Below are 14537 nucleotides of genomic sequence, written 5' to 3' on the forward strand. Positions count from 1 at the left end.
ATAGCCACAATTTACCCAACTTGTAATAGTTACTTCCAGCATGATAATGCACCACATCACAAAGCAAAATTCATCTCAAATTTTTCAGAAACATGAGTTGTGTTCTTCAGTGGCCTTTCCAGCCACTGGATCTCAATCCTAGACCTTTGGGATATGGTACAGTGGGAGATTTGTAGCATGAATGTGCAGCTGACAAATATGCAGAAACTGCATGATGCAATCATGACAACATGGACCAGAATATCAAAGGAATGTTTCCAACATCTTGTGGAATCCATGCCATGAACAACTGAGGCTGTCCAGAGAGTAAAGGGAGGCCCTACCCAGTATTAATTTAATGTTCCCAATGAAGTGCTCAGCGAGTGTATGTGTGCTGTGGAAAGAAAATTTGATTTTAAAAGCTTTACTATGCCTACATGCTGCTATAATGGAATGTTTAAGAATGTTTAGCTGCTGAACAGCGTATGCAATAAAGTGCCACATTCCAGGCAGCAGTTTGGTGTCAGTTTGCCCCTTTCTGTGTCAATGAGGTATCAGAGGAATGCAGATTTACGTAAAGCCAAGAGGACTGTTTTGTGTAAGAAAGGAGATAAACTGGCGACTGTTGGAAGTGTTTTACGAGAAGATGAGAGATTGAGGGGCACAGTGACATGCCTGGAGTGTTGAAACAAAACATGTATCTTACCCATTCTTGCAAGATCCGCCCTAGAATGCATATAAATATCTGCTTGCTTAACTGCTGCAGTGTGCGGTCTCTAGGAGGCTCTCCCATGCGCACATGAATAAATGAAGTTTTCTGCAGTCTGAGTGTCTGATTGCACTGAGTCTTTTCTTCCTACCACAATGCAACTGTTGACTATGCTCAACATCAGATGTTTTATAATTAAATTATATTTCACATGACACAAAATCAAACATCACTGCTAAGTACAATGATGTAAGTTTGCAATTTATCAGTGCAGGTCACTGGAGTCTGTAGATCTGAATATTATGGTATTGAACGAACAAGGAGGTCGTCCGTAGTAGTTAAAGAAAACAAGTTTATTGGCATTTCTGTCTTTTCCAAACCCAACTGTTTCACGATCACTCAATGCCACATCTCTACCCACCAGGACTGAGGAAAAATGACTAACAACAAGGGGATCTGGTTACAGTTACTATGAAGGGGAGCAGACCAGCTGACAAGAGCATACCAAGAACTGATGGGCTGTCTGCAAGAACAAACAGCTTATAGTACAGTATTACTTCAATCATTGAACTAGATAATCAGTTACTGCACTTAACATTTACGAAATTTCCTGTTTTTTCCCCTCAGATTGCTGATGAAGCAGATTCACAACCACTGAGACACAACTGATGCAGTTATTCATTTGTAAACAAGACAGCCTGTGGACCATTTACCAAAATAATAGAGCCTGGTCTGCATTATGAGTCTGTAGATCTATGTGATGCATTTGTTTAGGTGATGCCTTTGTCCAAGGTGAGATTGCATTACAATTTATACTGGTTATCTGCATATGACATGCTCCTCCGTGACTGTACTTGAATAGAGAAGAACTACGATACATGGCTCGATTCCATGTTTATGGAACTGCATGAATCCTTCACACAGAGAGGTCACCAAAAGATGGTTAAAAGGCACAATTCAACTAAGGGGAGGGAAGAGATAATCAAATGACAATACCAAAACATTTCAAATACAGATCTCTAAGCCAAGCCCCAATTTTCATGTTAAATAATGAAATCCAGCTGGTTAAGTCCACTTATTAGTCAGTACAGCTGAGCTCTTGTTTTTTGCTTCTGCCTTTGCATCGTTTTTATATTTTATTACACCCAGCTTCATTATTTTATTTGTAGTAACAGTTTTACGATGTATATTGTTCTGAGAAGACCACATTTTCAAAGTTGTCTACTTCAGAAATTGGGGAAGGGCTGAATTCCATAAACGTCAGTTTTCTACCACCAAACACAGCACTATTCTCATACATCACCTAAAGACAACAGGGGAAAAAGTCATTGTACTCACTAGAAGAGTTTGTGCTCTTTAATATGTGACTATTATCACAGTACTGCCTACGTTGTGACACACTAATAGTAAATGAAGTATGCAGTAATTTATCGCTGTAATTCATGTTTGTATTTTTAACAGCACACACAGCTGATAACATTCAGAAACTGGACACATTTATTTAGTTTGAACAATTCAAGTGTAATACATGAAGGACAAACTAAACCAGACAAAGTTCGACTACTTCACCTAATGCATGACAGCCAGAGCTCTGCACAGCCAGCCAATTGGAAGGAAGATGAAATGGTCTTGGTCAAAGCGAGCCTTAGCCAGTGGCCTCTTTGCTACTACACACTCACTGCAACGCAAGTTGGTAGACAAGCCAATGAGCACATTGTCTATGGTGGTTAAATGCAGGATGGGGAGACATCAGAATTCACTGGACTTTATTGCAAATTCCGGCTGTGCTCAAACTTCCTGTTCATGCTCGTCTGTGGGTTAATGACAGTGGGCAGGGCAGAGGACAGGCAAGAACATAAGTTCTACTGAGGCAGATAAAGGCACTTCCGAAAATAAAATCCAAATGAGGGGAAAAACAAAAAATGGGTAATAAAATTAGAGTATGTGTGTAAATTTGCAATGGGAACAGAAACGTACATAACGGGGGAAAAAAAAGTTCTTGTTTGCGCTTGAGATCTTCATCCGCTCATGACCATCCGGACAAGTTCTGTTAGAAAAAGAAAGGGAAGAGATACATTTTAGTGCTGAGCTTTATAACCAATGGCAACAAACCCCAACTACAGCATCCAAGGCAATGATGCACTAAGACTGAATAACCTACCGCAGTCAGTAGCCATTCACCCGCATTGCTTTCTTCAGCCATTGTTTCTTCTAACTAGTCCAAGTTACATCTTGCGCAATTTACTGTTTGACTATGGTTTTCATAACATCATTATTCATCTTCACTGGACTAGAATACACACACACACACACACACACACACACACACACACACATTTTCAGAACCGCTTGTCCCATATGGGGTTGCGGGGAACCGGAGCCTACCCGGTGACACAGGGCGTAAGGCCGGAGGGGGAGGGGACATACCAGGGACGGGACGCCAGTCCATCGCAAGGCACCCCAAGCGGGACTCGAACCCCAGACCCACCGGAAAGCAGGACTGTGGTCCAACCCACTGTGCCACTGCACCCCCTGTTGGACTAGAATAGTCTTTAATATATTAATTTATAAACTGAAACTAAAAATTTAACATGGTACTATGAGAAAATTTCTGTGTTTCCAAATATAGCACACTTTAGTCTTAATAGATACTGCCATTACTGTATGGGGAAAAAAAGCCACTGTAAAATGCCTCTGGTGCTACAGACTGGCTAAACAAGTACTAAAACAGCAGTTACAAGTGTCAGGCCCACTGTAGAGCTTTTCCTATGATTCCTGAAAACATTCTACGGCAGCCCTGCTGTGCCTGTGTGGGATGCTGTAGCTGGGGACCTACCCACCCTACCATTCTGAATTCACATCAGTAGCAGGAAACTGGGCTGGCGCAAGAAACAAGAGAGGCAAGGGTAGGTAAAGGATCAGCTCTACTGCCTACTCAGCCACAGCACGAGGGATCAACTGAGCCTCTGTTAGATTAGCTCTCCTCTGGGTTTCCTGTCTTTCTACGGGAGGCAGAGAGGGTGGCGGAGGGGCACACGAACTACCCAGAGAAAGTGAGACCCAGCATCTATCAGCTTCCATGAGGAAAATAAACACCAGGGAAAAAAGAATTCACTGCAAATCAAAGGTTAGTAACAGAAACAACTGGTCTGCTGTGTGAGAGCAGATGAGGAAATGAGGAGATGGACTTTTATGAATGCACTCCATTTGACTTGATCAATCAAGACAAACAGGTCTAAAAGACCGAGTTTGTTGGACACAAAATCGATCTCGGCACTGTTTATGTGGGGTTTCAAAAAAAGATTAACTTCATTAAATATTTCTGCTACTGCAAGTCCAGTTACCACACCTTTCCCAGCTCTCAATCAAAAAGGCATCCTTTTGCTTCTACAACATATTCCCCACCCTGTCCCAAATAAATCATAAGGCTGGCATCCTTTGGGAGAAGAGGCCCAGATACATGCAGAGGCATGCTGCAGCCAGAGGGCAAGAGGGGGGCTGCAGGAGAGAAAGAGAGGAGTCAAAAAATGAACCAGAACCTTAAACTATAAAGGGGCCCACCAAGTTCTCCACTAACAAATGCACAGGAAAGCAGTCACCCTGAGTGTTACCTCCAAGTATTGGCCACCACACAGGGCACCCAAGTTACAATGTTCTTTTTATGTATGAAGGTCCATCAATGTGAGATACCTTAGCAACATAAGGCCAAGGCTTATCTCACAAATATTATGCTACAATTTGAGTCATTAAAATAACATTTGGATTGGATGTTTTAAACAGGCAGTGACATCTCATTAAAGACTGAAATTCAGTAGTTCAAGGTGGTTTGCAATGCTTCAGAACACAGAAAGGAAGGATTTGCTTTAAGTCCTAGTGGAAAACTACGCACAGACCCTGCAGTACTTCACTATGACAAATGAGTATTTGCAATATACTCAATATGTAATAGTAATATTACAAGCAAAGCTACTTAGGGGGCCATTAGCCTGTCAGGGGAAAATTCATAGGGGCTGACTGTCTCCAGGGCAGTGGTTAGTGGGGGAGGCTGGGCGGAACCCCTCTGATATACGTGCTGATGGCGGGACGAGAGGGATGCCCGTACCGACGCTCAGCCAGACATGATGTGGCGGACAAAGGCTGTGGGAAAGGAACAAGAGTTACACAGCGGCCCCCTCCTCCATGCTCTCCTACCTGAGCGCTGCTCAGTTCAGAGAGACCTGTTGCCAAGAAGACTCCAGCAGAAACCTACCTGGGATTCAAAAGCATGAGCCTCAGGCCTAGAGCCTGTAACTCTGTACTAGTGTTGCACACTGTCCAGGGAAACGCTTTAACATTCAGTCCCAGTGGGTGAGTCAAAAGACAGTATCACTATGCACATGAACCAGAAGAGGCAAAAAAAGGCATGTGATCCCTGCTAAAGACCACACAAATTGGTCATGGACACCAGGAAATTAAAAATTAATTTAATTAACATTAATTAAATGTATAAATGTTATATTAAGTATTAGGTCTATAATCCTTTCTGTTATCCAAGACCTCTTACATAAGCAATGAAGACTTTACTCATTCCAATGAACACTTTAATAATTCATACTTAGTGTATATTTGTTGACTTTCACCTAGGATCAATACTCATTTTCCACCAAACCAGTGGAAGTCAGCCCTCCTGCTTCAGAGAGATGTTCATTTTAGAACATGAAGTTCACACCTTTCTGTCAACAATTCTGTAAAAAGCATGCATTCCTTTTGTTAAATATTCTAATCCCCAGGGATACGGAACGATGTTAGCCCACCCCAATTCCACTTTACTCACCTTCATAATTGATGCAACCATTGGCATCCTCATGTCCTGCCAAAAGAGTTTCTACCTCTTCCTCTGTCATCTTCTCCCCTAAAAAAAACATTAATTAAGAAAGCAAAAATAAACAACACACATCACAGTGATCAGCTGTCTGCAATATACTAAACCAGGGACAACAGTGGTCAAAACTTGGTGTTTGTATAACGCTTATGACAAAATCTGTGAAATGAACACATCTGTGAAACAGTGCATACCCAGTGTGGTAAGCACGTGACGCAGCTCTGCCCCCATGACAGTGCCATTCCCTTCCTTGTCGAAGACACGCAGGCCCTCCACAAAGTCCTCAAAGGAGCCCTGGTCCTTGTTCTTCGCAATGGCCTGAAGCATGGGCAGGAACTGCTCAAAGTCCAGCGTCTTGTGGTTCATCTCTGGCACAGATAATGGAACAAACAAGATTTACATACAACCCTGAGATACTCTGGGCGAAAATGTCACACCAATTTGTATAGACAGGAACAGCACAACTGCATGTTGGAAGTGTCTGAAATGCTTGCTGGAAGGCTAACCCTCAGCCTTGGGGTTCCCCAGGACCTTCAGCACCTCTGCATTAACCGGGTTCTGCCCCAAGGCACGCATCACATCCCCACACTGGCTGTAGGTGATCTTCCCATCGCCGGTCCGGTCAAACAGCAGGAATGCCTCCTTGAACTCTGTAAGGAGGTGAGACAAAGCAAGCATACAACAGACATATGCTGAATTAATGGAGGATTGGGCATATTAATCAGGAAATACTAAAGAATCAAGCAGCTTGACATGTCAAATAAAAACATTCCAGTATTTTCAGAGATTAAGACAAAAGTGAACAAGAGTGACACTGGTAGCTAAAAAGAAATGAAGCGTGTCATTAACATGCCATATACTGATTAGCCAATAAAAACCAAATCAAACCAGTGAGAAGTAAAAGCCAAATAACAGCATTTAAAGCTCAAAGGGCAACGCTAGCATGCTTCAAGTACTTCAAAACTCTACAGTGCTGTTGGCAATTTAATGTAATGGGCCAAGCAGAAAATCAACACAAATTATAAACAAGAGGGGTGAGTTTTCAGATCAAGAAAAACTGTGGTATCACAAAAACAAGAGTGTGAAAAAACTCATCTTAGAATTTTTTTCAGTGGAAGTGGTAAGTGGACAAAACTGGATAACAGGAATCAATATTAGGATAAAGTATTAACGTATCTAAAAAGAGTGTTACTTGCACAACTCCAGTGTTACAACTCATAGCAGCTGTCAACACCTGAGGGCCACTCAAAGGCTCAGTCACACCACCCCTGCAAGTTCTTAAGTGCTTTTTAGGTTACGTTTCCGTATAAATATTTCATTACGCGGCAGGACTAAGCACACGTAATGGGGCTTATGTTTCTGATGAGCCATCAAGTGTTGCATTGAACAATGGCAGCTGCATACAGCCAAAGCAAGCCTCACTCATACATTTTCATGCCAGTCTGAAACCTGAGAGTGTCCTTTAAACTTTGATTCATCTTTTGACTTATTCATGTCTTCATTGAAAGACCCAGGGAGTACTTCCACCATCAGGTCACTGTCAACATGATCAGTTCAAGAGACAACTGCATAAAATTGTTGACATTTGCAATGTTATGATTTTTATCTGCACTCAAATAAAACTTTTCTAATTCAGTATTGTGTACATCAATATTTTTCTATTTGTTTAACCATTGCCTTTTCCCAATGCAAGTTACAATGTTGTGTTTGTAATCTAACTCGGATTAAACTCCAGATTACACAAAATGCTCAAAATTGTGGGTTTTAGATCTCTCGTCTTTTTAAAAAAGTATATAATGAACGAACCGATTAAGTCTGTGAAATCAGTCTTCAAATGGTTTTATGTGAGATCTTGTCATAACTTTTAACTTTTTTTGCAACCAAAAATAAGCAAAATCTACTTACAGTGGTTTACTTATTTACACAGCAGGTTACTGTGTTCATTCAGGGTAAACACTGATCAAAGACCCTACACCACCAGGAGAGGAATTTGTACCTTGGGACTGCAAGGCAACACCCCTAAACACTACTACATGTGCTGCTAAATTAGTAAAAAGGGTTAAAACATTATATATAAAATATATATGTGTACACAGGAAAACTAGGCTGTCTTCCTCGGTGCCTATTACTCATCATGTCAAATAAATTCATTTTAGCACTAAATGATGACCCACTTTTTACTGCAAAGAAGGGGAATAACAGAAAATCCTCTGACAGCCTGGCTTTTTCTCGCAAACTCCCTTCTCAGCTGTTACAAGTTCGCCGTGTTTTCGCCGCCGTCTCTGCCGTCCTGCTCGCTGGAATGCGGCGCATCCCGGGTGGCCGAAAACCACCAACTTGTGTCCATATATGGCGCTGAGCGCGTGAAGCGGCCGAGTTCGAATCCGCGAGGACGGAAAGGAGCGTCGTCATCCGCGAGCTGAACGCCAAAAAAGGAAGCGTCGCGCTCCTCGAACGGACGAGCACAGGAAAGTACTACGCAGACACATCATAGTACTATTAACACCGAACCTTGCAACACCCATCCTTTTCCGTGATATTAAAGTCCAAATAAATTCGTTCATTCACAACATAAACCAAAAAGACGAAGTATTAGTGGCTGATACGCCCGACACAGGCTGGCTACTCTTAGCAGGAAAGCACTTCCGGTTCCGCCCTCTCACTGGTTCTATATAAACGGGCCTGATGTTCCTCGAGAAGAAGGTTCGTCTTAGGGTTACTACACAGGACTTTCAGTAACAAAGACACGGGTGGGTATCGCACTTGAATAGCACAAACTTAACTGAAACTGCAAAAGTAAGGACGATGCGAATCTAGAGGACAGACAAACGAGATCCAAACATGCCGCCATGAAATGGTTACCGTATCAGTGACACACAGGAGCTTCACGTCTTCCAAACACCATTTCTGACTTACTCTAGTAAATTCAGAGTAATACGAAGCCATGGCTTTGCAGGAAAGAATTACACAGATATGACACATACATAAACAACGAGATCTCGGACACTGTGACTACACGTGCGGTGTAGGTATGTAATGGAGAACAGATGAGCGGCTGCAAAAAACAAAAATATTAGGTAAAAATCTGTACTGTATATATACGCAGAAAGCATCCAGGAGCTGAAAACTCACCAACGATTTGGTCTTCCGTGAAGTCACACTGTTCAAAAGAATAACGACAGAGTTATTAATTATCATGCAAAGAGTAATGTGTCCAAACATGATTTAAAACCAGCCTGGGGCTTGCTGTGAGCATGATTCACAAGAGGTGACCAATTCAAAAAAATCTTTACTCAGCTAAACCAGCAAGTAGGTAGCATATCTAGTCCATCGCAAATAAACATCTCGTAAATTAACACACCATGCTAACAGCAGCCATATTGCAAACATTTGTGTTTGTGAGACAATCCTGCCTAGGCTATATTATATACACTAAATTAAAAATATTAATTATACAGTTACCGTAGGCGTAGCTAGCCTACATGAAGAAATCAATCAGTTCTTGACATGTTGGAAACTTGTCTTAACTAACATTTTCATGCTTAGTCTAGTGTTGCAATGTTCCCGTGCATTAGAACATAATAGTAAAAAACACATGTATCATCATTCAATGGGCTGGGTGTGTGTAGCGCGGCATCCCCGACAGAAACCGGCGGCTTCACCGAACACACACAGAGCCAGGCCCAGTCGCTCTGCACCCATCCCATCGAGCATGTTACTAGTTAGCACGTAGAGAAACGAACATCTTCGTTTAGTGATATATTAGAAAAAGTTTACCAAAAAAAAAAAAGTAACTCACCATAGCTATGCCTTCCTCCCGTTTTGGGTCGAGGTCAGCTGCAAGAATGTAACGGAGTAGGACAGCAGCCGAGGGAAAACGCTCTGTGACGTCACTATTTACTGAACTAAAGCCCTGCAAACGAGTCGACACGACGAACAGGCGCCTGCGCACTTTGCTTTACCGTAAACACGGCACTAGTGCGCAGCGACATTACCAAAGACTGTGTCCCTCGGGTTTATACGGAATTAGCATTCGTTTGTTTACATTTCTATATCAGGATAGCAGAGTAGATGTCAATATTTACTTTCATTTTTGCAATATGTTTAATATAAGTATACTTTGCACAGCATTTGCTGCCTAAATTGTTATACATTTGCAAAACCAATAATATCAACATCACCCAAGTAAAAGTTAACATCATTTATGCGTTATGCCGTCAGACACAAAAAAAATTGATGACATAGGTTTCTTGTCAATATCAAGCAAGTACAATGGCGCAAATCTCTCCTGTCTGTCTAGATAAATTTCTTGTCTAAATGATGGAATATCATAATTTTAGTTTTTTTTAAACACGTCAGCACCACTGCGGTGTGGGAAAATAATGCGTCCTTACTCTTAATATTACGATAGTGCGGCACCAACAACAACGCAGTACAGAGGATCTGCAGAACTGAGACCAAGTTTGCTTATCCCGTACACGAGCATCACCTTTTGGTAGATTATAAACTTTTAACTTAAAACAGTAAACACGCAGAAAACATAAAAACTGCTACAAATTGCTAAAACAAAAATGGACACTGCTAAAGTTCATAATGATCGCCATAACTCCTTGAGTTACATATAATCTAAGGTATAGAATGGGTTGACCACAAAGAAAGCAAATCCTTGAATACAGCATGACAATGTAAGGTTTGCTGTCAAATATAATTGGAGTAATATAAATGTAAAATGTAGTATTTTTTAATATAATGCTTTCCTAATTTGGATTATTAAGTGACTTAATGCCAGGGGGCAACATGGTGGTGCAGTGGGTGATGCAGCCGCCTCCTGGGCTATTTGGGTGTGGAGTTTACATGTTCTCACTGTGTCTGCCTGGGTTTCCACTGGTGCTCTGGTTTCCTCCCACATTCCAATAACATGTAGTTCAGGTGAATTGGCAATGCTGAATTGCCTGTTGCGTGTGAATGGCTGAATAAGCGTATGTGTGTATGGCTGCCCTCTGATGGACTGACAGTCTTTCTTGCACGTACCCCCAGCGGTTGTGCCCAGTGCTACCAGGATCAGCTTCTAGACTGCAGTAACCCAGACCAGGACAAACACACACACACACACACACACACATACTGTCTGAAGCCGCTTGTCCCAAACGGGGTCACAGCAAACCGGAGCCTAGCCCAGCAGTACAGGGTGCAGGGCTTGAGGGGGAAGGGACACACCCAGGGCAGGGCGCCAGTCCGTCACAAAGCACCCCAAGCAGGACTCGAATCCCAGACCCATTAGAGAGCAGGCCCTGGCCAAACCCACTGTGCCACTGTGCCCCCCCCCAGGACAAGCAGTTAGTGAAAATGAATGAATGTTAATATCAGGATAAGAAGCAAGGTTAAACTGATAGTCCCTCATGGATACTTTTCTTACACTCTTCAGTAACATACTTAACCTTAACTGCACTTTAGACTGACTCAAACAGGAGTTTGCTTGTCTTTTTCACCTATATTTATGTTTATGTTTTCATTTGTTTTTTATATTTATTTTTATACAGAGCATTTTGTTATCTGCTTAATAAGTTTGTTCAAAACAGGTGGATATTAGTTTCTGTACTATTGTAAATGCTGGGTTCAACAGTGCAGAGCTTATTGTAATGCTGACACTGGACAGAAAGGGATAATATTTTTAAATAGGCTTATTAACCACATGTACACTTCTAGGAAGAGAGCTGTTTCCTCAAGAAAAGCTATCCTTCATTCCTTCTTCCTTGCACTCACCACTTAACCAATCACAGCAATCTTTTAATCTCAAACACAAAAACTATACCATAACCTAAATAACAGATTATAAAATTCTGAAATTTTAGAAAGAAGTTATAAACTTAATATTAATTCAGTTAAATCAAAACAACTTTTAAAACATGAATGCTCTTATACTATTCTGCCCTTATCTTTGCTATTGTTTAGGAAAAATAATTATCCACTTGAAATTGAGAAATACATTGAGTCCTCATGTTACGAGTTTCAGTTATTAATTTTTGGAAGTAGAAAATTTTTTGTTCACCTGAATGGTGTCTTTGGATTCATTTAAGTCATAATAATAAATAAAGAGTTTTATTGAACAAACAACACAATACTTTACACTGCCATATCTTTCTTGAACATAGAATGATCGAATAACCAAGGCAACCGAAGTATTGTGTGAACCCTTATATTTATTAACTAACGGAAGCCCATTACTTGCAATAACCTCAACCAAACACTTTCTGTAGCTGCTGATCACACATGTGAAGTCATTAGTAGGTATTTTGGCCCGTTCCTTCATAGAAAACTTTTACAGTTCACATTTAGTTTTAGGATGTCTTGCCTGAACAGCCTGATTCAGATCACACCACAGCATGTCAATGGTACTGAGATTAGGACTGTTTTGGTCACAATCTCTCCTGCTTGTGCATTTCAGTTGTTGATTGATTTAGTTGTTTTGGGTCTTCACATGCTGCATGAGCCAAAATCTTTTGAGTTTTAGATCACAGACAGAATTCCTGTATCAACTTGGAATTCATAGGTCCTTTAATCACTGCAAGCTGTCTAGGACCTGAGGGAGCAAAGCAGCTCCACAGCATTGTACTTCCACCACCACACTTCTCAGTCAGGAAAAGAATTTGGTGTGGATGTTATAAAGTGGGGGGTGCGGTGGCGCAGTGGGTTGGACCTCAGTCCTGCTGTCCGGTGGGTCTGGGGTTCAAGTCCCGCTTGGGGTGCCTTGCGACGGACTGGCGTCCCGTCCTGGGTGTGTCCCCTCCCCCTCTGGCCTTACGCCCTGTGTTACCGGGTAGGCTCCGGTTCCCCGTGACCCCGTATGGGACAAGCGGTTCTGACAATGTGTGTGTGTGTGTGTGTGTGTGTGTGTGTGTGTGTGTGTGTGTGTGTGTGTGTGTGTGTGTGTGTGTGTGTGTGTGTGTGTGTGTGTGTGTGTGTGTTATAAAGTGAAAGAGATGCTAGCAGGTCCTTAGCTGTTACCCAAGGGTTCTTTGTCACTTGTTTAAGTGACGGTGTACCCTTGCACTCATCTTTGCAGAACATCCACTCCTGGAGAGAGTAGCAATGGTCCAGAAGTTCACCCATTTGTAAGCTACCTGCCTAACTGTGGACTGACTGAGGCCCACATCTTTTCAAATCCTTTTCTAACCCTTTCCACTCTTACAAGCTTCAACAATTCCTCTTCTGAGGTCATTTGCAGTCCCTTTTGATCAGGCTATATTGCACTTCAACAGATTTCTGTTGTGAAGAGCAGGTCACTAAACCAGTATAGTTTCTTTATACTGCAGGGCAGGTCACACCAGAACTGATTGGAAAACCTGACTCCTATTACACTCTTTTCAGGATGTCATTATCCTAGAGATTCATATACTTTTTCCATTATTGACTTTTATTTTTTAAAACAATTTGTTTAATAAAGAGGTGGCGCAGTGGCGCAGTGGGTTGGACCACGGTCCTGCTCTCCAGTGGGTCTGGGGTTCGAGTCCCGCTTGGGGTGCCTTGCGACGGACTAGCGTCCTGTCCTGGGTGTGTCCCCTCCCCCTCCGGCCTTACGCCCTGTGTTGCCGGGTAGGCTCCGGTTCCCCGTGACCCCGTATGGGACAAGCGGTTCTGAAAATGTGTGTGTGTGTGTGTGTTTAATAAAGATGCAGAAAAGTAAAATTATGTGTTTTTGTTAAATAAGATTGTCTTTATTTATAACTACAGTACGTCTTAGACAAAGATCAAATCACATTTTAGGAGCTATTCATGTAGGAACCCAAATAATTGCAAAAGGTTCACAAACTTTTTGACCTTCCAGCTAAAAAAAAAAAAAAAAAAAAAAAAAAGCTTTACATCCAATGATTCTTGGGGTCAAAATCATACATCAGTTAAATCAACTAAATTTCCAATTAGAATGATCTTTATTCATAAAGATATTCAAATAAGAATATCACTTCTACAGTCTGTTTAGTTTATTTACACTATGCACTTGTGATCTACGTATACAGTTTGTATTTTAGCTTTTTTTGGCAATCCATGTTTAGGAGATACAGGCCAGTCATGACATTACTGCCAAACCACCACTCTGACGTAAGTCTGTTCCACACTAGCTCTGTCACTGCAGCTGATGCTGAGGAATGCCCACTTACCTCCACTATGTTGGGGTCAAATGGGGAATCAGAAGGACGCAGTAGTCGTGGCTTGAGCTCTGAAGTTGACCTGGAGGGCAGTGAGGTAGTGGGGAGGCAGGGGAATGGAGGCCCCAGCCTCGGAGCAGCCCCAGTAGATGCTGATTTCTTCAGTGATGGTTCTCGTTTCGGGGCCATGGTTTCACGCGAATCCTGTTTTCTCCTTGGTTATGGCAAACGGTTTGCTACTGCACACTCTCAGTGAGAGCAAAGAAATGAGAGGCAAAGTATGTCAGATCTGTTTGAATCCTCAGAGAGAGAGAGCAAGAGCAAGAGTGAGAGTGAGAGCGAGAGAGAGAGATTTACCTTGGGAAGCTGAGGTAGATGAGTAGATGAGCTATAGCGGGGAATGTGGGAGGAGAGATCAGACAGGAGCATGGGGGATGATGCATTTCTGTGTGCTTAGACACCAGGTTTGCATTATTTCAATGTTTTACACACTGACTTGGAGCAAATGTCTGTGTATGCATGTGTTTGTGTACTATACCTGTATTTGAGCATGTGTGCTCATTTGTTTGCAAGTAGGTCTAGAAGGCTGCATAACTATTTATAGACTTGTCTATTTCAGTCTTTTAAAAAAAATTTTCCATCCATTTTATTCCCGAGAAATTCTCTCTTCCTCTTGTTCTGATTGGCTAGATCTACATCAAGTACCTCAAGCATAGAGAAAACTGTAGTACTCTTCCTGACAGGAGTGTGTATGTATATGTGGGTCATGCTATGTCAGATCATCCAGCTTCCTGCTACCAGATTTAGCTATTCATGACATAGTTTAGATATTATTTGTTCCTGA

General features: G+C 41.9%; 1 protein-coding gene across 4 annotated transcripts; it reads right to left on the reverse strand.

The window, feature by feature from the left end:
* Positions 1 to 1470: 1470 nt before the first annotated feature.
* On the reverse strand, positions 1471 to 13956 carry zgc:153867 (myosin light polypeptide 6). 4 transcript variants are annotated; one of them, XM_029246230.1, is made up of 7 exons: positions 13706 to 13956; positions 8682 to 8709; positions 6056 to 6199; positions 5744 to 5917; positions 5502 to 5579; positions 4791 to 4825; positions 1471 to 2735 (listed from the first exon to the last, which is right to left on the reverse strand). In XM_029246230.1, exons 1-6 carry the CDS (start codon positions 13880 to 13882, stop codon positions 4797 to 4799), a joined length of 630 nt encoding a protein of 209 aa, XP_029102063.1. In that variant the 5' UTR covers positions 13883 to 13956; the 3' UTR covers positions 1471 to 2735; positions 4791 to 4796. The 4 variants fall into 4 exon arrangements, with proteins under 4 accessions (XP_029102063.1, XP_018616108.1, XP_018616110.1 ...); XM_018760592.1 differs by lacking the exon at positions 13706 to 13956 and adding an exon at positions 9349 to 9495; XM_018760594.1 differs by lacking the exon at positions 4791 to 4825 and having other exon boundaries at positions 13706 to 13952.
* Positions 13957 to 14537: the final 581 nt, after the last annotated feature.

This window comes from Scleropages formosus, chromosome 19 (assembly GCF_900964775.1).
Source record: "Scleropages formosus chromosome 19, fSclFor1.1, whole genome shotgun sequence".
Taxonomy (NCBI): domain Eukaryota; kingdom Metazoa; phylum Chordata; class Actinopteri; order Osteoglossiformes; family Osteoglossidae; genus Scleropages; species Scleropages formosus.